General features: G+C 32.5%; 1 protein-coding gene across 1 annotated transcript; it reads left to right on the top strand.

Annotated features, from left to right (window-relative positions):
* Positions 1-5,572: 5,572 nt before the first annotated feature.
* On the top strand, positions 5,573-17,946 carry LOC127711656 (uncharacterized). Its single transcript, XM_052217771.1, has 4 exons — positions 5,573-5,646; positions 9,147-9,228; positions 11,201-11,959; positions 17,695-17,946. The coding sequence occupies exons 2-4, from the start codon at positions 9,156-9,158 to the stop codon at positions 17,706-17,708; spliced, it is 846 nt and encodes a 281-aa protein (XP_052073731.1). The 5' UTR covers positions 5,573-5,646; positions 9,147-9,155; the 3' UTR covers positions 17,709-17,946.
* Positions 17,947-23,720: the final 5,774 nt, after the last annotated feature.

Genomic DNA, 23,720 nt, shown 5'->3' on the forward strand with positions numbered 1-23,720 from the left:
TTATCATCGTTCCAAACCTTGCCAGATGCCATTTATAAGACTTATTGATACTTTGATAAGGTTTGAACAGGAATAACTATCCATAATCGTAAAAAGCTTTGTTTGTTATGTTCTATATTCATATAAAATTAAAATAATTTATTCTAAAATATGAAATAGTCGAGGATAAAATGAAAGAAAACAAAATCTAAAAATCGTAATATGATGTAAACGTAAACACAAAATTTAAATAAACATTAAAGATTTTAGATATGACTGTGGAGGGGGATTCGTCTACAGTCAAAAGGGATGTATAGAATATCTAAACAGTCGATTGAAAGAAATGGGAACGTAATATCCGATATCGCTAACATGAGCAACACGACGGGTGCCACATGTGGAGCAGGATCTGCTTACCCTTCCAGAGCACCTGAGATCACCCCGCAGTTGTTTTTTTTTGGGGGGGGGGGGAAGGTTCTTGTTGCTCAGTCTTTAGTTTTCTATGTTGAATTTTGTGTACTATTGTTTGTCTGTTTGTCTGTTGGTCTTTTTCATTTTTAGCCATGGCGTTGTCCGTTTATTTTCGACTTATGAGTTTGAATGTCCCTCTGGTATCTTTCGCCTCTCTTTTGAGACCGTGTCACATTCAAGTCTATTCTAAGCACGTGTCTGACCTGTTGCACATGAATTCTGACTTATTTTCCATCTTTTTCCAATGGCAGTCCAAATATTCCGCCCTCCATCAAATAATTGCAACTGGACGTTAAGCAACCAACAACCAACCAATCAAAGAAACTGCTTATCAGTCTGAGACAACGGAGTTTATTCACTATGTTTAATAGATTGTATGTTATTTAATTTTTTAATGTGTGTAGGATGTTATTGTTGTTCTCTTTGTTTTTATAAAGTGTGTAGGATGTTATTGTTGTTCTCTTTGTTTTTATAAAGTGTGTAGGATGTTATTGTTGTTCTCTTTGTTTTTATAAAGTGTGTAGGATGTTATTGTTGTTCTCTTTGTTTTTATAATGTGTGTAGGATGTTATTGTTGTTCTCTTTGTTTTTATAATGTGTGTAGGATGTTATTGTTGTTCTCTTTGTTTTTATAAAGTGTGTAGGATGTTATTGTTGTTCTCTTTGTTTTTATAATGTGTGTAGGGTGTTATTGTTGTTCTCTTTGTTTTTATAAAGTGTGTAGGATGTTATATTTTTATTGTTGTTCTCTTTGTTTTATAAAGTGTGTAGGATGTTATTGTTGTTCTCTTTGTTTTTATAAAGTGTGTAGGATGTTATTGTTGTTCTCTTTGTTTTTATAATGTGTCTAGGCTATTATTGTTGTTCTCTTTGTTTTTATAAAGTGTGTAGGATGTTATTGTTGTTCTCTTTGTTTTTATAAAGTGTGTAGGATGTTATTGTTGTTCTCTTTGTTTTTATAATGTGTGTAGGATGTTATTGTTATTCTCTTTGTTTTGATAATGTGTGTAGGATGTTATTGTTGTTCTCTTTGTTTTGATAATGTGTGTAGGATGTTATTGTTGTTCTCTTTGTTTTGATAATGTGTGTAGGATGTTATTGTTGTTCTCTTTGTTTTGATAATGTGTGTAGGATGTTATTGTTGTTCTCTTTGTTTTGATAATGTGTGTAGGATGTTATTGTTGTTCTCTTTGTTTTGATAATGTGTGTAGGATGTTATTGTTGTTCTCTTTGTTTTTATACAGTGTGTAGAATGTTATTGTTGTTCTCTTTGTTTTTATAAAGTGTGTAGGGTGTTATTGTTGTTCTCTTTGTTTTTATAAAGTATGTAGGATGATGTGTGTAGGGTGTTATTGTTGTTCTCTTTGTTTTTATAAAGTGTGTAGGATGTTATTGTTGTTCTCTTTGTTTTTATAAAGTGTGTAGGGTGTTATTGTTGTTCTCTTTGTTTTTATAATGTGTGTAGGGTGTTATTGTTGTTCTCTTTGTTTTTATTATGTGTGTAGGGTGTTATTGTTGTTCTCTTTGTTTTTATAAAGTGTGTAGGATTTAATTGTTGTTCTCTTTGTTTTGATAAAGTGTGTAGGATGTTATTGTTGTTCTCTTTGTTTTGATAAAGTGTGTATGATGTTATCGTTGTTCTCTTTGTTTTTATAATGTGTGTAGGATGTTATCGTTGTTCTCTTTGTTTTTATAATGTATGTAGGATGTTATCGTTGTTCTCTTTGTTTTTATAAAATGTGTACGATGTTATTGTTGTTCTCTTTGTTTTTATTAAGTGTGTAGGATGTTATTGTTGTTCTCTTTGCTTTTATAAAGTGTGTAGGATGTTTTTGTTGTTCTCTTTGTTTTTATTAAGTGTGTAGGAAGTTATTGTTGTTTTCTTTGCTTTTATAAAGTGTGTAGGATGTTATTGTTGTTCTCTTTGCTTTTATAAAGTGTGTAGGATGTTATTGTTGTTCTCTTTGTTTTTATAAAGTGTGTAGGATGTTATTGTTGTTCTCTTTGCTTTTATAAAGTGTGTAGGATGTTATTGTTGTTCTCTTTGTTTTTATTATTGTTTCTCTGTATTTCTCCGATTACAGTTTGTGATTTGCTTCTAAATTGTTACATTATCATATTTCTTATCGAAATCTATGATTTTCCAGGGTAGATACAACTTCATTATTGCCGAGGAAGAGAGGCTGATGGAACTTTATTTGGTGGGGGGATTTCGGGAACAGCCAATGAAATCGCCAGGAATTCGGGATTTGCTTATATTACAGGAACAGACACATTATTTTCACACGAATTCGGGATTTGGCATTTATCTTCTCGGTAATTCGGAATGAGACCTCCTCTTTCCATTCTCCAGGAATCCCTATAGTAATGTTGTCAGCCTATTTTCAAAGCGTGTATCTCAAAAAATATTATGACTATAATAAGAAAAATCGAAAGATATAAAGAGAAAAATTTTCCAGTCAATTTTTTTCTCATTTTGCAAATGTAAATTCATATTCTAGTATAAGCAATATAAATATTAGATGATGTGGTATGATAGCCAATGAGACGACATTCCACCAAAGACCAAATGACTTAATAGCATAGACAAGATCATTATAAGAAAGATATTACTTATTAAACTCCTTTATTTTTTTATCACAATATCAGCTCTCATTAGAATAAAAAAAAGATGACTACTTGTTGAAAATGCATGTGATTAGTGAACATGCCTTATTAGACATTATTTTTATGCATATAAGTGTAAAATGATTATCTATATTTTACAAAGGATATAAACATTTGCTCCTTTTCATAGGGTTATTTCCTTGTCAAATTAGAAAGTTACGTTTATAAAACAAATTTGCAAAATACTTCATTGAAAAAAGAATTGGGCAATACAATATGTCAGCTCTAAATAGGCATTTTATGTATTCATCGTTAAACACTTTTAGTACTCTCATTTATGAAATATGGTTGTTGACCATTATCAATGTCATCCATAATTGAAATTACTTTTTGAATGACATTATCCCCTAAACTCCATTTATACACTTTATACTATACAAATTACGACAACCATTTTATTAACACAGCTTTTAATTCAGGAGTTCCAAGTGTTGGAGTTGAAATCATCCCTTCGAAATTTACGGATGCCACCATGAGTTGGTAGAATGCGATGGAAAATTTGTTTCACAGATAACGACGGATATGTTGTAAGCACAATCCCGTCCTCTTTTCCTCAAATGAGACCTACCGAATAAGAATTTTCCCCGGTTTTTTACTTGCATGAGCAACACGACAGGTGCCACATGTGTAGCAGGATCTGCTTACCCATCCAGAGCACCCAAGGTCACTCCTGGTTTTTGATGGGGTTCGTGTTACTCAGTCTTTAGTTTTCTGTGTTGTATTTTGTAGACTGCATGTTGTTTGTCGTTTTTTGCCATGGCAATGTCAGTTCCTATATTACATAACACTATATAAAATAATTTCAACCTAGGAATACAAAAAGGTATCTCGTCTTCTTTAAATATCAAAGCAGGTCTTGACAACCATTTTTGAGCCTGTCCCAAGTCAGGAACCTCTAGCCTTTGTTAGTCTTGTATGTTTTTTTTTTAATTTTGGCTCATTAATTTTAAATGTTTCGGAGTTTAGTGTGACGTCCATTTTCTCTGAACTAATATACATTATTGTTTAGGGGCCAGCTGAAGCCCGCCTCTGTGTGCGGGATTTTCTTGCTCTATTGAAGACCCATTGGTGGCTTTGAGCTGTTTTCTGCTCTTTGGTCGGGTTGTTGTCTCTTTGACACATTCCCCGTTTCCATTCGCAATTTTACTTTACACATCTCTGGTCGATAGGTGTCTTATTGACAATCATAGTATCATATCTCATTATTTATATATTTATAGGTTATTTGCGTTATTATAGAATATATAAAGTGTCATTTTTTATTATTATTTTGTTAAGTACAAAATATATGTGGTTAATTATGTCATTAGGTCACGATAAATGAAGCTCTGTAATGTCAGTTTATTGTTAATATATTGGATTGTTATTATCTTGAATGTATATAGATCATGCTAGCACATCTGCCGCGTGTGTACAACATATATTACTGATTTAATGGTTGGTCAGTCGAAAGCAAGAAACGCAGTAAGGTGTAAAAAATGGGCATATGTCTTGAAATTATTAAGAATTACTAAGGTTTTTCTTCCCAAGGAATATATTATATTAGCTTTATTTGACAAAGACTTTCGGAATGTTGGGTCCTCAATGCTCGTCAATTTCGTAAGGTTTTTTGTCACTACCTCTAACTTTGAAACCAGAGACTGGACATTATTCTAGTCAGTGATATTTTTCGTAAATTGATTTGTGATCAATTTGTCGTTGATACATTTTGTTAGAATTACAAAAACAAGGTTCCCACCCCTCAGCAATGGTCACATGCACTTCTCTCGTCCGACACCTAAATCCATGCTGAGCCTGTTACGTCGTGTGGGAAGCATAACTACACAGGCACGTCAGATGTGAAAGGGATGTAAAATATCATAACCTTGTGAAGGGAGACAACATCGCTCTGTGCACGTTAGGAACCTTTATAAAACTTTGTGATAGGTGTAGGCCTTTTGATGGGGAAATTTCCCCCATACAGCATTCACTATTTTCCCAGTGAAAGTTAAAACTTTCCCGTCTTTCATCTAGGTCGGGTTTTGAGAACACAGTTAAAAGTGAATAAATCTATCAGAAACTAATTTGGGTCTGCTATAACTGATATCAAACTCCTTAAATGATAAAAACTTTAAGATGTAGTTTTAAAAATATCGAAGTTGACTCCGATTGCATTTAAAAAATATAATCAAAGATACAAACCAGCTAGGCTGATAGTTATGTATACCAGACGCGCGTTTAAGTCTAAGTTGACAATTGTCGTTTTAAGAATGTAAATTTAATTCCAGTATTAATTGTATACTATGGTTAGTTTTAAGTGATTTTTATTGAATGTATTAAGTGTCTTGTTTATCATTATTGTGTGAAGTACCAATACCTAGTGGTCAATTATGTCAAAAAGTCACGAGAAAAAAAAATCCCTGACGAGTTAATCGTAAATAAGTTGGTTTTATTGTGATCTTTTATGTATTTCGGACATGCCAGTACATCTGCAGTGTCCAAAATATGTTACTAGTATTATAGCTGGTCAACCGAAAGCAAGGACCTCAGGTAGGAAGCAGTTATAACCTGCATTTTTCTTATATTTATTTATCATAATTTACCGTTTATACATGATACATAATAATGTTGCATGTTTGTTTACTTTCATAAAATTAGTGTAAATTATTTTTTTTTAAATAATCAAAGATACAAGGCTTATTTGCTTTATAATTGCCTGGTTGTAAATTTATCTTTTCTTGAATATTATTTGATCATTCAGGAGAAAATATACTGATTTGCCATCAACAGAAGCTGTAACTGGAAACTTTCATTATATGGGATATAATCGTAACAGCTATTTGAAGTCCTTTGATAAGAACATGTTACAACCTCGCAGCGTTATATTTGTGCAGAACTCGTTTAATACGTGGTTCCCTACGTTTGTTGTATTAAGAGGAAAATGATAGCATTATATACAATACCTATGTTATTATTGGTTTTTTAAAATTTTTATTATTCATATGAAGTTTTTTTTTAGGAAACTAAAAATACATATCGCCCTTGCCAAACAGTTGAGATTTCTTGTTGAATGGGACATACTATATTGTCACCGGTTTCCCAAGTTATTTATTGACATTCGAGTGTTACCTGAATCCTGAATTACAAATCGAATTTGAAATTGCTTTGCCTATTGTTCACTTGGTTTATGATTTATTGATTAAAAATGCTATTTATCGAGATTAACATTAATATGATCTAGCAAACATGTGCAATTTGTCTGTTAACCGCATTCAGCGATAGTAAGATAAAATCATCATCATTAATACCGTGTTAAATGTTACATTCAAGAATCTTTGTCACCAAAAGAATCTGAATTCTATAATAGGAAATGAAAAAAAAATGTAAAATGACGAAAAAAAAGTCAAACTCAAATATCAAAACCAAAAGCTCAAACACATTAAACGAATGAATAACAACTGTCATATTCCTTACTTGGTACAGGCATTTCCTTATGTAAAAAATAGTGGATTTAACTTGATTTTATAGCTAGCTTAACCTCTCACTTTTATGAAAGAATTCCACAGATACCAACCACGTCTGTGAAAGTGCGTTTTACAGCTGAGAAATATTAGCATTGGTAATGTTCTGTTCCTAAATAGCTGTTGTGAGCTGCGATTGACAGCTTCATTTTTTAAAAACTTTTATACCCACGGACTGCCATTTACACGCTGTAATTACAAGGGTTTCTTTCAGGGACTCGAGACGTGTGATGTTTTAATGAATATATTAAGAACAGTCATTTACAAGGAAAACTATCACTAGACTACTATACTAGTAATCATCTATTTCTAAAAATATAAAACAATTTAATTGAGAAAACTAACGGCCTAATTCATAACAAAACAATTTACGAAAAATAAGTATGCCAGACATGAACCAACGACAACCACTGAACTACAGGCTCCTGACTAGGGACAGACAAATACAGAATGTGACGGGATTAAACATGTTTGTGAGCGTTCAACCTTCCCCTAACCTGGGACAGTGGTGTTACAGCACAACATAAGAACAAACTATAAAAACCAGTTGAAAATGGTTTGACTCATCAGATCTATACAGAGCAGAATAACATTTAACAAAAACACAGACCGGACGTGGCAGGGTATTTTTTAATCCCTAACAGCAAAAAGACACAAAGTACAGATCTGAGAGTACTCCCAGTTACTGGCAGCTAGTTCAAAGCCAATAACAAGTAATAAAAGAAATCATGTATCTAAGACTAAAATATCAATCAGTACACATCCAGCATCCAATGGATTTAGTGTAAAGACGTAAGTAGCAGTCAGAGAAAAACATGACCTTGGGCAATACCAGAATATAGGTATCGACAGATTGTAGTACCGTGAAAATGGTCTATTATAGCTGCATCTGTATGAATTTGTCGCTGAAATCTACTACTTATTACAAGGAACGATGAGAAAGAGCACGTAATCTTGATAATGAGACAGCCCACTGAGGTTTGATTATAATACTGTTCACTCCTTCTTCAAGGTGGTCAAAGACAACAAAAGAGTCTTAACAAAGAATAAAATGATTGAACAGCTGGATATTTCCTCTTACCACGTGTACTTTTTTAGAATTATTGCATACTTGGCTGTCGAGGAAGTTTGTAGTTGTGCACTGTTTAAATGTTTTTGGTTTTGAATGTTCTAATAAGTTCTTGGTTACAGGCAGAATTTAATTGTAAGCACCTGCCTCTCAGCCTCCTTGTAAGCTGTACTAGACGTAGACATTTTCGTCTGGTCTATTACTGTGTAAGTTCCAAATCGGCTGCAATTTTGCTCAAACTACCTTCCTCCCTGGTCCTCTAGTCTTGTTAAAAATAAGGGTCAACGATTTCGAGAGGCAATGTAGCTACTCCTTATAAAGCAAGGAGACGCATGATGTTGTCTAACACATCTCTGTTCATGCATCTGTCCTAAGTCAGAAGCCTGTTGTTCAGTGGTTGTCGTTTGTTGGTGTGGTTTTTAGGTGTTTCTCGTTTCTCGTTTTTTATATAGATTAGACCGTTGTTTTTCCTGTTTGAATTGTTTTACACTAGTCATTTTGGGGCCCTTTATAGCTTGCTGTTCGGTGTAAGCCAAGACTCCGTGTTGAAGACCGTAATTTGACCTATAATTGTTAACTTTTTATACATTGTGACTTGGATGGAGAGTTGTCTCATTGGCACTCATACCACATCTTCTTATTTATAGTCCTTTATCAAATGACAAAATCATAATCATTGCTTTATTATTGGTTGATATTCGCTGCAGCTGGTATCTTCAATGCACAAATGCAGAGCGATCAGCATTCTGCAAAGAATTCCGCTCAAACCCTTTCTAGTGTCTGTCCTAAATTTCAATGAGGTGTGTTTATATTTAAGGGATCGAGTGTGACTTTTTGAGACGAAGAAAGACTATAAAAGCACCGTTCCTTTACTTTTGGTTTTGTTCTATTTCGTGTATGAATTGCCAATCATATCCCGTCTTTTCTATTATCCCACTCAAACATTAGTTGTTGCATTGATGTAGACACTTCATTTTCAAATTTCTTCAGGTAGGTTCCAGTACTTTCGTTTGGCAAGACACATACTTTTGACATGTAAACCAATCAGTAGGCTCCAGTACTATCGTTTGGCAAGACACATACTTCTGACATGTAAACCAATCAGTAGGCTCAAGTACAACCGTTTGACAAGACACATACTTCCGACATGTAAACCAATCAGTAGGCTCCAGTACAACCGTTTGGCAAGACACATACATCTGACATGTATACAATCAAAACACGATTTCTGTTCCGCACCAATCTTTCCTGAAAGCAATCGTCGAATTTTGGTTCAGATAAAACAAAAATGGTTATTTAAAAAAAATCAGTGTATACCATCAAATAATGAGATACTGACTACTAGGTAGAAGATTTCTTTTAAATCGTTTATTTAATGGCACAAATGTTGGTCAAATGTCAGTGAAACTTTATTACAAGATGTAATAAACAATCGTAACTAATGTTGTTATTCTTTTTAGGAAATCGCCATGGTGTTATATTTTCGACTGGTGTTGCCCATAGTGGTTTTGTTTTGCCTGACTTGCAGCGAAGCACATAAAGGTAAATAATTTGTATTATTTTCATATAATTCAAATGCTGTAATAAGTCTATTCATGTTACCTGTTTCTATTTCATAAATATCTATTGAAAGGGTCGTACTTAAATTAGATTCTTATTTAATTTTTGACGATAAATTATAAATAACAATTTCAAATAGCTGGTATTTGAATAGAAAATTCCGTCAATCAGAATCGAGCATTTAATTTGAAAAAGTATAGCTGCGTTAAAAAGCAGGCAAATAAGATTTGTCTTCGAACAAAAATGAATAATTAGTTGGACTTCCAAGTTTTTTTATTTGTTCTGTAAAGTGCCGCAAAACGGGACTCAAAGGTTGGACTGCCTCTGAATGGAAAGGGTATATTGGATAGGGACAGAGATTTTACTTTGGAAAAGGTCAACTTCATGTCACACTGTTAACAAGAGCTATCAGATTGAACGCACTGCTGTTAGTGCACTGTACGTGGCTTTGTATACACATACATCATATACATGTAAACCCAAATGGTGATACTGTCCCTTCTCAGTAAAGATCTTACTGTCTCGAAGTTTATAACGGTATTGCATACATACATTTAAGAGAGCAGATGACGTATTTTCCGCCTTGACTTAAAGTTTCATATTTAGAATATTTTTTTGGAGTAAAGATCTTAAAATATGAATTCTGATATGGCTTCAGAAGTCACCATCTTGTTTCGAAAACAACCCGGTGACTCTACATATATATATATATTTATATATATTAGGAACATCAGTTGTTCGACCTGTTAGTCAAATGCGTATTGTTAAAATATATTTTTTCACTCTTTTGGTCTTTTGGAAAATGTTGTTTGTGCTGTATTTAGACCCCTCTACAACGAAATTTGTTACATGAACACGTATAAAAATTGCTGTTTTTATCCAACGCAATCATAGGTTTGAACGTTGTTTTCAATTTAGACTTGTATATATATATATATGGAACCCATTGTTTTTTCAGAAAAAAATCTGGCTAAAAATGTCCTAACCCACTCAGTTTTGCAAAATAATAAAATTTATATACTGTATCAAAATTGTCTTCAACAGCAGTTTATTGCGCGGAATACAATGCTGATGTTATACATGATAAATAACAAAACGTTACGTATGTATATTGTTTACGTAAAGTGTTGAATTTTTTTTGAACATTATTCAGAACTGTATAAAAATTCCGATTCCAATAGGTTAAGGTAGATAGGGTGCCTTCCTCCATCTTGGATTTTGAAAAAGCAGATAACAATCGGTCCAGATCTTTAATGAAATGTGCAAATTTCGAGAGTAGTATGTAATTCATGTGTAAGGTTTTTCATTTTAATATAGAAAATTATGTGTTTTATCATATTTACGGCTGTATTTTACAAAAATCAGATGATTTTTGTTTTATTCATTTTTCTTAAATTTTGCCATATAAGGGTAGATAACTCAGATACAAGGGGAGATAACTCGATTAAGTAACTTTTGTAATAGAATGTGTTGTGAATTAACCTATTTTATTATGTAGCAAGAAAACAAGTCCCGTGACCCCATTATTTCTTTTTCTTATCTGAAAGCATATTATTAGAGCTATATTCTGATGTTCTATCTTAAAATTCTATGGTATAGTTTTCTTTTTATCACCCAAATTTGGGTTTTGCATGCATAATCTATACAAAATCTGACAATTTTGCGCAACCCGTAGCGTGAAAAAGAGCACGGTGACCCATACTTTTTATTTTATTTTTGAAAAATGCATGATATAAACTTCATTTTGACAAATTATCAAAAAATTCTATGGATTTAAATTAAGACCCCCATCTACCTTAAGCGACTTTGTGATATTGATACTGGAAGTTAAAGAACTACTGGGAAAATGGGTTAGACTTCTTTCTAAGTCGTCTTCTTAGCACTAAAGGTACTTTAAATAATTGGAATTTCAATAACACCTTTTTTTGAAAAATAACCTTGTTAATCGTTTCAGCTTCTTATCCACGGAGGAAAGTATTGAAGTCATATGCACCATCCAAGATAAGAATCCAAGCTTACCATCCAAAAGGAAGCATTGGTTACCAATTAGCTCCTAAACGTGCATCCGGGTATAGTCAGAAAACAAGGAATTATGGGAAAATACTGGATACTCCCTATGCGCCAAGGGTTCTGGTGAAACATGGCAGTCACACGCGTAATGGATACGGACTTCAAAGGAATAAATATTTGTCGAAGAAAGTTCCAAGTTATGCTGCATTTAATAAGGGTTTAAAAGGAAAGACATATGTCTATATTCCTAAAGGTAAATTTGCATATGCTGGGCTAATGAAACAATATATACCCTCTAAAGGATCGAAGAAGTTTGGTCTTGGAAAGAAATCTAAATCATTGAAATCATTTAATGAGTTCGATATTGGAAGGAAATCTAAGTCGTTTGGAGGATCTTTAGAGTTCCGGGGTAAGGGAGATAGGGTAGGAGTCCATAACATTGGCCTTGGTGCTGACATAAGCTCATTTGGAATTGATCGCAGAGGAGGTATTGATAATATAGGTATCGGCAGGGGAGGTCGTCAATTAACAGGAGATTCAAATTCGCTGCATGGACCAGTCGGAAATATTGGACGTTTTGGACCAGTCGGAATTGTTGGAAGTTTTGGACCAAAAGAATCAGCTGTAGCATTTGGAGGGGGTATTGGAAGCAGATTTAGTGGAGGTGGAGGTGAAAATTTCTTCATAACAGATAACAGATATGGTATGTTTTTGGGTAGCAGTGACCTTGTTTTTCAATTATCTCTACAGTAACACGATTGTTTCATATTATCTCGTAAACAATAAGGAAATATGGTATGACTGCCAATGAGACAGCTATCTACCAGACTTCAAATGATGTGAATGTAATCAATTATAGGTCATCGTAGGGCCTTCAACAATGAGCAAAACCCAAACCATATAGTCGTCTTTAAAAGTACCAAACATTAAAATGAGAAACAATTCAAACGAGAAACCTTTAGGCCTAATTCATGACGAAATAATTTACGAAAAACAAATATGACTGACATGAACAAACGACAATAACTGCATTACAGGCTCCAGACTTAGGATAGGCACTAAGAGAATGTTGCAGGGTTAACCATTGTCAAACTTGTTGATGTGACAAAGTGAAGACACATGATGTCGATACGGGAAAATAATCATAATTTCTAGCAATAAAAAAAACATGACTTTATCCTGAAGTGCAAATACACAGCTTCAATATTAATGATAAAAAAGCAAGAATATTTCACCTTAGAAATATATTTCTAAGGTTTGTGGATTTTTGTGCATGATAGTTCTCTCAATTGCAATCATACCACAGATTTTATCCCTATTTTTATTGATAGAATATTAACTATTTTTACTATTAACAAATAAGAAGTATACAACGAGAGACCAAATAACACAATAAATCACGATTGTAGTCGGAGAAATATGTTCTGTGGTAGAATATGATATTAATATAATTTTGAATGTTTTGTTTCGTATTTTTTTTGTGACTCTATTTGTTTTTATTAGACTATAACAAATGTGTTTTATATAAAGTCCGAAAGAGTTTGTCCCCTGTTCTTAGAGCGGGTATAGACGTATTTATGTAAACAGCTGACATTAAAGGGGCATTAGCTACGAGATATAAACAAGTTGCTTTCTTTAAAAAAAAGAAAAGCAATACGTGAACCTAAGACCGCTACCGTAACTGGTCACCAAAAGACTGTTGCTGAATTTTTTTTTGCTTTTGAATTGAAATAATTGACTGTGAATAGAAGGGCTAATGGTGAAGTTAAACTACCTTTATCAAAAATATGTAATAGTGTGTACATTCTTGCACAAGTCAGTTGAAAGCAATGTTGGATAGGTGTGAATAGAAAAGTGTATATACAGCTACTATTTGAATATACATTTTACTTGAAAGCTCGACTATTTCATTTATTACTTGGGATTGTATATCATTTTTTTTATAATCCTATTGCAAATCCCAGTTTTTACAAACCGGATGTATAATTCAAATTGCACAAACCAATCGCAATATAAATTTAAGCACTCAGTTTGCTTTATAATCTGGATGCATTTATTTTATCTATGACATCTTTATATTTTGTTTCCTGCATAGATGCCTTCATATTCTCAACTCGTTATTGAAGTTGTCTGTACTCATGGAAGATGTTGTACAGATAAATGTAAAGTCCATTTTCCATGGGAAGTGAAACCCTGTGGCATGCAACTTATAAGAAGGTTTCGTATATTTTTCTTGAGAGTAACACACCAGCTTCATTTGGACCTCTTATATAAAGACTTATTTTGGTCTCATAAAATATCTCAAATTTTAAGGATTTCCTGATTTTACTCAAATCAATCCAAATATTTTACAGGGAAACTTGGTTTTGAAGAATATCTTATTTTCAGAAGTTTTATGAATACCTGAACATACTCTCAAAAGAATCAATTTATATAAAAAGACATGTAGATATAAAAAAAATACCAGGATTAACATGTTGTACGCCAGACGCGAGTTAAGTCTACAAAGAATCATCAGTGACGCTCGGATAAAAATAGTAAAAAAGGCCAAATAAAGTACGAAGTTAAGTAATCTATTCCTTGGGTAGAAAATCCTAGGCATTTTGAAAATGTCAAAGTTTATAAAAGGACAGTGACTCAAAAAAAAACAACAAAAGAGAAACAGCTAGAGGTCAGAATACCGTAAGCAATGATGACCGTGCTTGAAAGTCACATGACAAGCTCTTATTGCCGTGTCCTGAATTTAGATAAGAAAAGCGAAAATTCGCATTCGCGAGTGAAATTAATATTTATGCATGAACGTGGTACCTTTGCGCAAGAAATAGTAAATAGAAAGCATACGCACTGATACTCTGGATAAGAATACGCATTTGCGTCATCACATATATTAATCTAATAGTTGAATTCGGATGTTCAACTGTCTACCTCAAGTGTTTTGACTCCGGATTCATTGACATTTTATCCGGAATTTTTGTGAACGCAAACCGATAGTGTGCGTGTGAACAGGGTGATGTATAATGTGAATGAATCAAGACGTGTAGGATAGCTGACCAACACAATGCATACAATTTTCAAAACCGTACCATAGTACAAATATTTAGATGCTGTAAGGTTGAACTAATAAAAGAAAAAAAAAATTAAAAAAATTAATTAACATTATGATAGTAATTAAATTTTGCTATGATTATAGTAAAATATTAATTACGTTTTTTGTGAGATGCAAGGATTTAAAATCCTTGTGAATTGAAACCACGCAAGTACTTTTTCATTCACGACCGTTTAAAATTTAGATATTGTAAATTAGTTAAATTTGGGTACGCATCCCTGCTTATTGGTGTTCATACGTTACATATAATTTTCATAAATGTAATGACTGATCAAACCTGTGAGACATCATAATACATGTATACATCTAATTTTAATTATATTCTATAATTATTAGGAATAAATTCAGTCTCAGTTTTACCTTAACAATGAATATTCTGTTAGTCTGGTAGTATCTATTAATGAAATTAGATATTTTTTTTACAATAAAATCCTTTTGTTTGATTATTTTTATGCTTTCCGACCACTGTGTTTCAATATTAGATAAATATTTTTCTCTAATTCTTTGACAATTTATACCTTTCTGCACTCATTGTATAAAAAAATTTAATCAACGTGTGGTTGCCGGTGATCTCAGAAGATGATTGGATGAATTTAAGGGTCATAACCTTTATCAGCTCAAAATATGCTAACAGGTGTTAATGAAATTGACAACTTTGTGAAATGTGGAAGGCACTCGAAGGGGGTTTTGGTTTAACAAAAAATGAAAATGTATTTTTTAATCATTAGAGAAACAGATTCTTACATAGTTACTCGTGAATTATCGGAATAATCCAATCTCGATAGTTAAATTATAAATTTTAAAGTCCTCGCCAAGGCACAGACTTTAAAATTGATAATTTAACTATCTCGATTGGATAAATCCGATAATCCACTAGCTGGTATCAATGTAAGAATCTATATTTAACAGAAATATCGTTTTCTTAATTTTCTTCATTCTTTCCGACATTTTCTCATGTTATGGTTGAAATACTAAATACCAAATGATAAAGTTTAGAAATAATCAGTTTATTCTGGGTCATTGTATATCAATAAACTATTCCTAGGTTTATTAAATACAACACACACAACGCGTAGAGGGACCGTCTCAAAGCATGAATTATATAATTGCGTTATCATTATACTTGATATTTAATAAACATTCACATTATTAGAAACATATATGTTTTGTCAAAAGGCAAATAGGTTCTAACATATAAATGATTTTTATAATGCAATCTAGTCTAATTTGTTTTACTTTCAAATCTACAAATGAACCGTTTGTCGGATTGTTGAAACATGCAATGTCACGTTATAGCATATCCATAGAGGGACCGTATCAAAGACATAAATAACTACCTATATAAATGATGGAAAATTTTCGAGACGTTCCGAGAATCGTAATTCCGAGGATATCGAGTGGCCCATAGACACTTCCAAAACTCGCCAATATATAAGCGTGAACCACTCAGGGGGTTCACGCAAAAAATCAAAATATGTTTTTTTTTTTCAATCATTAATGAAAGTGAAGTAGTGAAATAGTGAAATAATAATTCGTTTTAAGCAGCCAGTTTAGTTTCATGTTGTCAAAATAAGCTAAGAAACATCGCCGATGAATTATTCAATTGCAAGTGAATAATTTGACCTCATTGAATCCGTATTCATGTGACCTTCAATTTAACCCATTAACTAGTCAGAGATTGGTAACGCATGTATTAGTCGTATTCAGCCATTAAAAGGAAAAGAATGTCAACATTGAAAGTGAAACAAAGGTGAGCCATTTCGTTGACTGATTCGATCCAACAAAAATCATTCTTATATAGGTACAAATGATGATTAACTTATTTTTTCAACCTATAACATGAAATTAAACAGACCTAGAAAAGTCCAATTGCACGAGGTCGATATCTATTTATATCTATGTTTATGTTTATATCGGGTTATGTGACCGTCGGCAGTCTTCGAAGGTCATCTCGATGGTTAATTAGATGGCGTCTAGACTAAAATACACACGCAATGTTGAAAAATATTACCGATTCTATGCATTGTTAATTGTTTATCTCAGACTTATTGTAATTTGAATATGCGTTTTAGTATATTATAAATCAAATGTGAGAATTTGAGTCAAATCGGTGAACATGAATTTGACCGCTAATGCCCCTTTAACTCCACTGTTCGAGAATGAAATGGAGGGATTGAAATTAAAAAAAAACCAGTTAGACCTTTGGCATGTTCATATCCCTGTCCCAAGGCATGAACTTTTAATTTCGTTTACAATGAATTTGCCAATAAAAAAAGATTTCGTTTTTTCTTTTTTCTTTGCGGATATTACAGTTTAGATTTTAAAGTAGTATAATAATGTTAGTTGAAATACAAAATGTAACAAATAAACAAGGTTTGACTCGAAAGAATTGGAATCTTATGAACACCCGACAGAGTAAAACCAAAATCTTCAATCTACAGAATATGCATTTTAAGTGGTGCAGGAATCACGAAACATACTATTTCAAAGTTATATCTAATGGAAAGTGTAAAGCAAAAAGTCGCCCGGAATATGGCACTATTAGAATTCTTTTCATGCTTTTAGTGTTATGATGTTTTGTGAATCAAATATTCTGCGAATTTGCAGTATGTCTGACAGTATGTCTGACAATGATCCTATTCAAAAGATACCATGGGTGTAGTCATAGCCAATCAGTCTAATAGGAAGAACAAGACTGTGATTGATACAAACTATAGTCTTATAATGACGAATATTAAATAAGAAGGTACACAGGGAAATTTTACTCACATCAATTTCACGTGAATTTAAATTCATGTAAATCTCACGTGAATTTCACCTCAAACGAGCTTATACGTGAAACTCACGTGAATTTCATGTGAAACTCGCGTAAATTTTACGTGAAAATCACATGAATTTTTTCAGGTGAATTTTTAAAACAAAGTAATTCAGATAACATCTAAATTTTCAAATTTAATTAAAATGTTGAAAAATTAACGTGATTAATTTCACGTGAGATTCATGTGAATCTCAATTCACGCGAAATTCACATGAACATTTGCACGTGAGTTTCATGTATAAGCTCGTTTGAGGTGAATCTCACGTGAATTTCATGTATAAGCTCGTTTGAGGTGAATCTCACGTGAATTTCATGTGAGATTCATGTGAAATTCACGTGAGCAAAATCTGAAAACAGAAAATAGTGATTTCAGGGTTTAATATTGTGAAATTATCTTGAATTTTTTTATGTTTATAATCAGTCCAATTTCATTTCAGGGATTTTATTAAAGTTGGATATAAACTTTTTTTTGTATTTGTATTTGTATTTATCTATTTATGTTATATATTTTCAGAAGTAACCAAGTGATCTATACTACTGATAAGATGGATATACAGAGTTCCTAGATAACTTATTAAGCATGTATATACCAGATATTGTAAGGGTAATTCTATTTTCTGATGGAAAATAATTTGGACTTCTTGTGTTACTTCGATGTATAACGTAGTTAAAAGAACAATTCACACACGTTATATGACAGAAAAGACAAAGAGACAGAAACCTAACCACACAAAAAAGACTTCTCAAAATAAAGTGTTAAACAATATAGACGTGTATACTAATGTCAATCTCAAAATCAAGAGTCTATTAAAGATGTGTTTGAAGTATCAGACACTACAAAGATCTGCAAGTAACTCAATATTAAATATTTGATTATACTAGTAGACAAAAACGACATAGAAGGATAACTAATCAGTGTGGAGGTTATTGGATTTAGATGAGACCCCCCCCTTTTTAGATAAGTACTTTATCCTGCGGTATAGTTTTACTAGAGTATCTTTTAGTATTGTCCTGTGTTTCCAATTTATGATTCATTTCAATTTTTGAACAATATTAAAATATAAACATCCTATAAAAAAATTTAAGTCACAATATTCCATTTCATTTAACAAACAAAATAGACCAAATTGAGGACGTAACAAAAAAAACATTAATCGAAAAGGGGGAATGGATAAGCCAAACATCATGAAGTATATTTCAACGTTTTATTTGGATCATCAATGTAGTGTTTTTCGTTCTATGTTCGAGAAATGCGTGGTGTGAAATTGATTTATCCTTCCTATACGTACAGTAAATAAATTATTCAAATTTTGGAAGTAGTCAGCGATGATTTAAAATATAAAGAGCTAAGCCCATCTTCATTTTGAAATACATGGTAGTTTTATCTCTCAATCCAACCAGACTTTAAATAGGATGATAAGAAAACAATACTAAGTATTTTGAAATATGATATGGGATTAGTTCATTTGCAACACTGTGCAACGTATGGTCGATATCTCATGCAAAAGATGAATAACACGGTTTTAAACAATACGAGTGCCAACAGTATATATAAAAATAAGAAGATGTGGTATGGTTACCAATGAGACAACTCTCCCCAGAGACAAAATAAAATTTTGATTAAGTAGATAAGAGCAAAAATAATGTCATACAATTGTAAAACTGTAAGGTCAAATAGACAAAATGATCTTTCTGCTGTAAAATGAATTATTAAGAAAGACTTTTTTTTTTAAAGTTTTGATGTAAGAAATCGTTTTTTTAAATCTCAGAATATGATAAAGATTCTTTGATAAAAAGTCATGAAATTTTCAATCTAGTGTTGTAACTTGGTAGCAATTTAAATGGAGAGAACATAATCTTATTAATAAAACATCTTCATTTTATTCATTTATTGCAAAAGGGTAGTTAACCAACCTTACACAATCCTCAAACGAGAGCTTACTTTGGAAGAATATTTATATTCGGCTATAGCTATATTAGCAGGGTTGTTTTTTTTTTCTTTGGTATATCTTTAATTTACTCAATTTTCATTGTTATATATGTACATGTATTATCATGTATATCATTTTGGGGGCACTTTATAGCTTGATGTTCGGTGTGAGCCAATGCTCCGTGTTGAAGACCGTACTTTGACCTATAATGGTTTACTTTTACCAATTATGACTTAGATGGAGAGTTTTCTCATCGGCACTCATACCACATCTTCTTATATCTATCATCCTGCTCTTTATTAGTTAAATAGTAAAGCATTTTACTTTGCAATGAGTACAAAGAAGATTAATTTTAATATATGCAGCCTCCTCCATAAATAACTGCTGCTTCCTTTGAATCATAAATAAGAAATAAGATAAAACAAATGTTTGCGTTATAACGAAAAAGGTTTGCGTTATTTCGCAAATGTTTGCGCTATAACGCAAAAGTTTGCGTTATTTCGCAAAGGTTTGCGTTATATCGCAAATGTTTGCGTTATAACGCTATATCGCAAAGGTTTGCGTTATAACGCAAACGTAGGAAGAAATATAAAAAAAAAATTGTGTGGCGCTAATACGCTTCCGTATGTAATGCTGATTGCCGTTTGAATGTTTTCTTTTTGGCCATGGCGTTGTCTTTTATCTTTGACTTATGGTCTTTGATTGCCTGTTTGATAGCTCCTTATCTTTGTATAAACGCATATTATCAAATATTATGATTTTTTTTATCTAGAAGAATACACTCTGGATTTTTGTCGGGTTCTTCAAACAACTAAATTTTCAAACAGTGACAGACTTTCCGTAGAGATTTTTTCAACCCGAAAAAGGTTAACCTGCATAAGGTCAATTTCTGTCCGACGCAGCTCAAATATTAATTTAACCGCATTAGTTTGTACTGGTTACACCTACATGTGACTACTATGTGAGTCATGTTTGATACGGTTACATTATGCAACGCTTCAAGATTTTTGTGCATCTTTAAGAAACAAAGATGAAAGTAAAAATGCGCTTTCATACGCAAGCATTTATCAAAATATCTTCTTTTATTCATCTGAACTATCAACTTTCTTTGAATGGTCTTAACTCTATCTGTCAGGTTAAACCAAATCAAATCAAATTATTTGTACAGATACAATTTTTAAATTTTAACCTTGTTGATATATCCTTGTTTGATTGCTAACAAAGCATTCTCGCAACGTATCAAAGGGGTACAGTTTGATGGTTTTGATATTAGAGAAGATTCTGTTGATTCGAGTATTATGGGCCTATTGATTTGGATTCATCGAAGAAACATTTAGAATTAAGTTGTTAATCATATGTTCATGAAATTTTTTAAAGAATGTCTTGCATTATAAAAACAGTATTTGGTTTGGCAAGTGAAAATGGTATATATTTCTTTACATTAACCTAAAATTTTAAAAATGGAGCATACAATCAAATTGAAGAATCCATTTTATTCAGTAGGTATTTTTTTAAATTCCAGTATTCCCATTGTCAGCTTCACATTTCTCATTAGTGTCATACCCTCTGTCTCAGCGTACATGTATTGCGTGAACATGTCTTAATCAATCTGAAACGAGCGTGCATGTTTTTTTTCATAGGGGAGCTACCATTTGATTTTTATGGGGGGGGGGGGGGGGGGAATTTTGTCCAGCATTTTTTTTTTAGTTGTAATCTCTGTCCTGCCTTTTTATTTTTCACTCTAATCGGTCCTGCCTTTTTTTATTAGTTTATCCTGACTTTTTTTTACATAAATTGTCATCCTGCCTTTTTTTGCAAAGTTGCTCATCCTGGCTTTTTGTTTTACTCAAAACTCCTATCCTGCCTTTTTTCAAATTTCATCGTAGCCCCCCCCCCCCCCCTTAAAAATCAAATGATAAAACTCCCTTATGACACCATAAAAAACGTTAGGCTTTTAACACAAAAGCTCCTCTGCTTACAGGTATGTAGATAAACAACTAAAATTGACACTACTTCAGACTACGAATTTCTTTGACCGCTATAGTGTGTTTATGGCTTAATAAATGAGAGACATGTTTTGCGGTCTTAGATCTTAATGCACAGAACATGAAATTTTACCGATTCAACAGCGTCAATATTGACTTAGTATGGTTTCGCATGGCGAGATTATGCACGCGTAGCAAGAGACGCTTACCATGCATGTCAACGCATCTGTTCTCGCTCCGTTTGGAGTTCAAACGATTTCCTGAGTTATTTTGTCTTCTTTGGTATATTTTCAATAGATTATAGAGTTACGATATTGTGTAAGATTAGGGGTCGCAATTTAGTCAAAAAAAAATCAACTGGAATAAGCCGGTAGCTGAATATGAATATCTTTAGGGTTTCACCACAATGGTTCTGAAGGTCAACAGGTGTACATAGCTGATTCATATCTAATCTAACAAATTAAATCTTAAATGTATCTACGGAAGCGTTTTAGAGACATAGTAAAAATAATCATTGAAGTCCCTTTTCGTAAGTCAAACTTTTGAGATTTGAAAAGAGAAATTTTGAATTAAAATCAAAATTTTGACTTTGATGAAAAAAAATTCAATGATGATTTTATTTTTACAATGTCCCTATAAATACGCTTCCGCATACATCATTACACTAACAAATACAACATAAAAGATATTGAAAAGAAGATTAAAATAAGAAAAAATTATATCATTTAAGTTTTTCACTACTTGCTTACTATATAATTAATTAAAAATCATGCACAATAAACATGTTTGTTGCATATTTCTAATTAATCACTAAAGGGAAACATAATCACTATGCAGAAATATTTTTTCCATGTTATACAAAAATACTTCTAGAAAATTAGAACGAATACAAATGTTCTACATGCCACTGACATTTCTTCTTAACTGATAAATTGATTGCTGCTGTTCATTATGTTCAGATGACGAAATATATGTACCAATTGACGTAACCACAATTCCGTTCTTTTTTCCTCGAATGTGATATCACCAAATAAGACCTAGTACCGAATTTGAACTTTTATGAGCAACACGACGGGTGCCACGTGTGAAACAGGGTCTGCTTACCCTTCTGTTAGAACCTGAGATCACACCGGTTATTTGTGGGGTTCGTGTTGCGTTTTGCAGAAGATGTTGTTGTATGATGGGCAATGATACAACTAATCACCAGAGACCAAAAGGACGAAAATACAAACAGCTGTAGGGCACTGTGTGGCCTTCAAAAGCTTTATATACAAATAAGATTTGGTATGATTATAGGATTCATACATGTTATACCAAAGTTGAAATATGTAACTTTTAAAAGCAATTTTATTAAGTTGCACCATCAAGAGTTTATCTTAATGGGAAATAAAGGATACACGGTTAGTTTCTAGCGCCATACATTAATTTTTTTTTACAATAATTGATTGTATTAACATAAAAGATACGCTTACATAATACGCGTTTGCACTTTTACCAACCTTCAAAGAAGTGAACGGAGATGAATTTAACCTCGCTCTCATGTTCAGTATGATTATTTGCAGTGCTATATAATTCATATTAAATGAATCATTTGACAAAATATTATTTACATGGATAATTTTTGAACGCACAATGTACAAGACTTCCTTTGAAATAATTTTATTTTCTTTGATTGTTTAATTGATATATGTCATAACTTTCTTTCAACTTACGTAATTTATCAAAAGAATAATTAAACTCTGGAAAATGCATATTGATTGCTGTTAAATATTATGTAATATTTGTGCAGTATTTTCCCTTATTTTAGAATCTAAAGTGCATTCCATATTTTGATAGACAATTATGATTTAAGAATAAAAGTAGATGTGGAATATACGCCAACTAGAAAACAAACTCGCACAACTGAATTCGAAGGTAGGGTTGATATGTAAATATGAATAAACAAGTTGCCGTTTCCATTTTGAACTGTTTCACTTTTCGTCATGACGGGGACTTTTATAGATTACAATATGTACACGGTATGGGTTTTGCTCATGGTTGAAGGCAGTTCGGTGACCTACACATGTATAGTTGTTTTCACTCTCATTCTGTGTCTCTGGTGGATACATCTAGTTTTCCCAGCGGCAATCACACAACTTCTCCTTATTTTTATGTAGATTCGAGGTAAACGTCATTGAGATCAGCCGTAAACAACTCAGTATAATGTAAAAGGAGAGATATGCAGCATTAAATATAATACGGGAAACAGAATCACTAAATACATGTGACAAAGCCAATTTAAGTAAAGCTAGGAATACCGAATGTATCGCTGTTCTTCGTCTCAATGTCAAAACGAGGCAGATATATTATTATTGCCTGTAATTATGTACAAGTGGACTTTACCTATGCCGATTTCGTTGTACTGAGTGTCAATTTTCACTTTAGCAGTTGTCAGTCCTCAGCTCCTGTAAGTTTGACTACTTACAGGAAAAAATATATATGTATATAGATATAAGAAGATGTGGTATGAGTGCCAATGAGACAACTCTCCATCCAAGTCACAATTTGTAAAAGTAAAACATTATAGGTCAAAGTACGGCCTTCAACACGGAGCCTTGGCTCACACCGAACAGCAAGCTATAAAG

This window comes from Mytilus californianus, unplaced genomic scaffold (assembly GCF_021869535.1).
Source record: "Mytilus californianus isolate M0D057914Y unplaced genomic scaffold, xbMytCali1.0.p SCAF_8, whole genome shotgun sequence".
NCBI classification, from domain to species: domain Eukaryota; kingdom Metazoa; phylum Mollusca; class Bivalvia; order Mytilida; family Mytilidae; genus Mytilus; species Mytilus californianus.

What these genes read in the sequence shown, in the direction of transcription:
- LOC127711656 (XM_052217771.1), top strand. Translation starts at nt 9,156, where the DNA reads ATGGTGTTATATTTTCGACTGGTGTTGCCCATAGTGGTTTTGTTTTGC. An exon ending in TTGCAGCGAAGCACATAAAG is followed by an intron (nt 9,229 to 11,200) that starts GTAAATAATTTG and finishes TAATCGTTTCAG; the next exon opens with CTTCTTATCCACGGAGGAAA.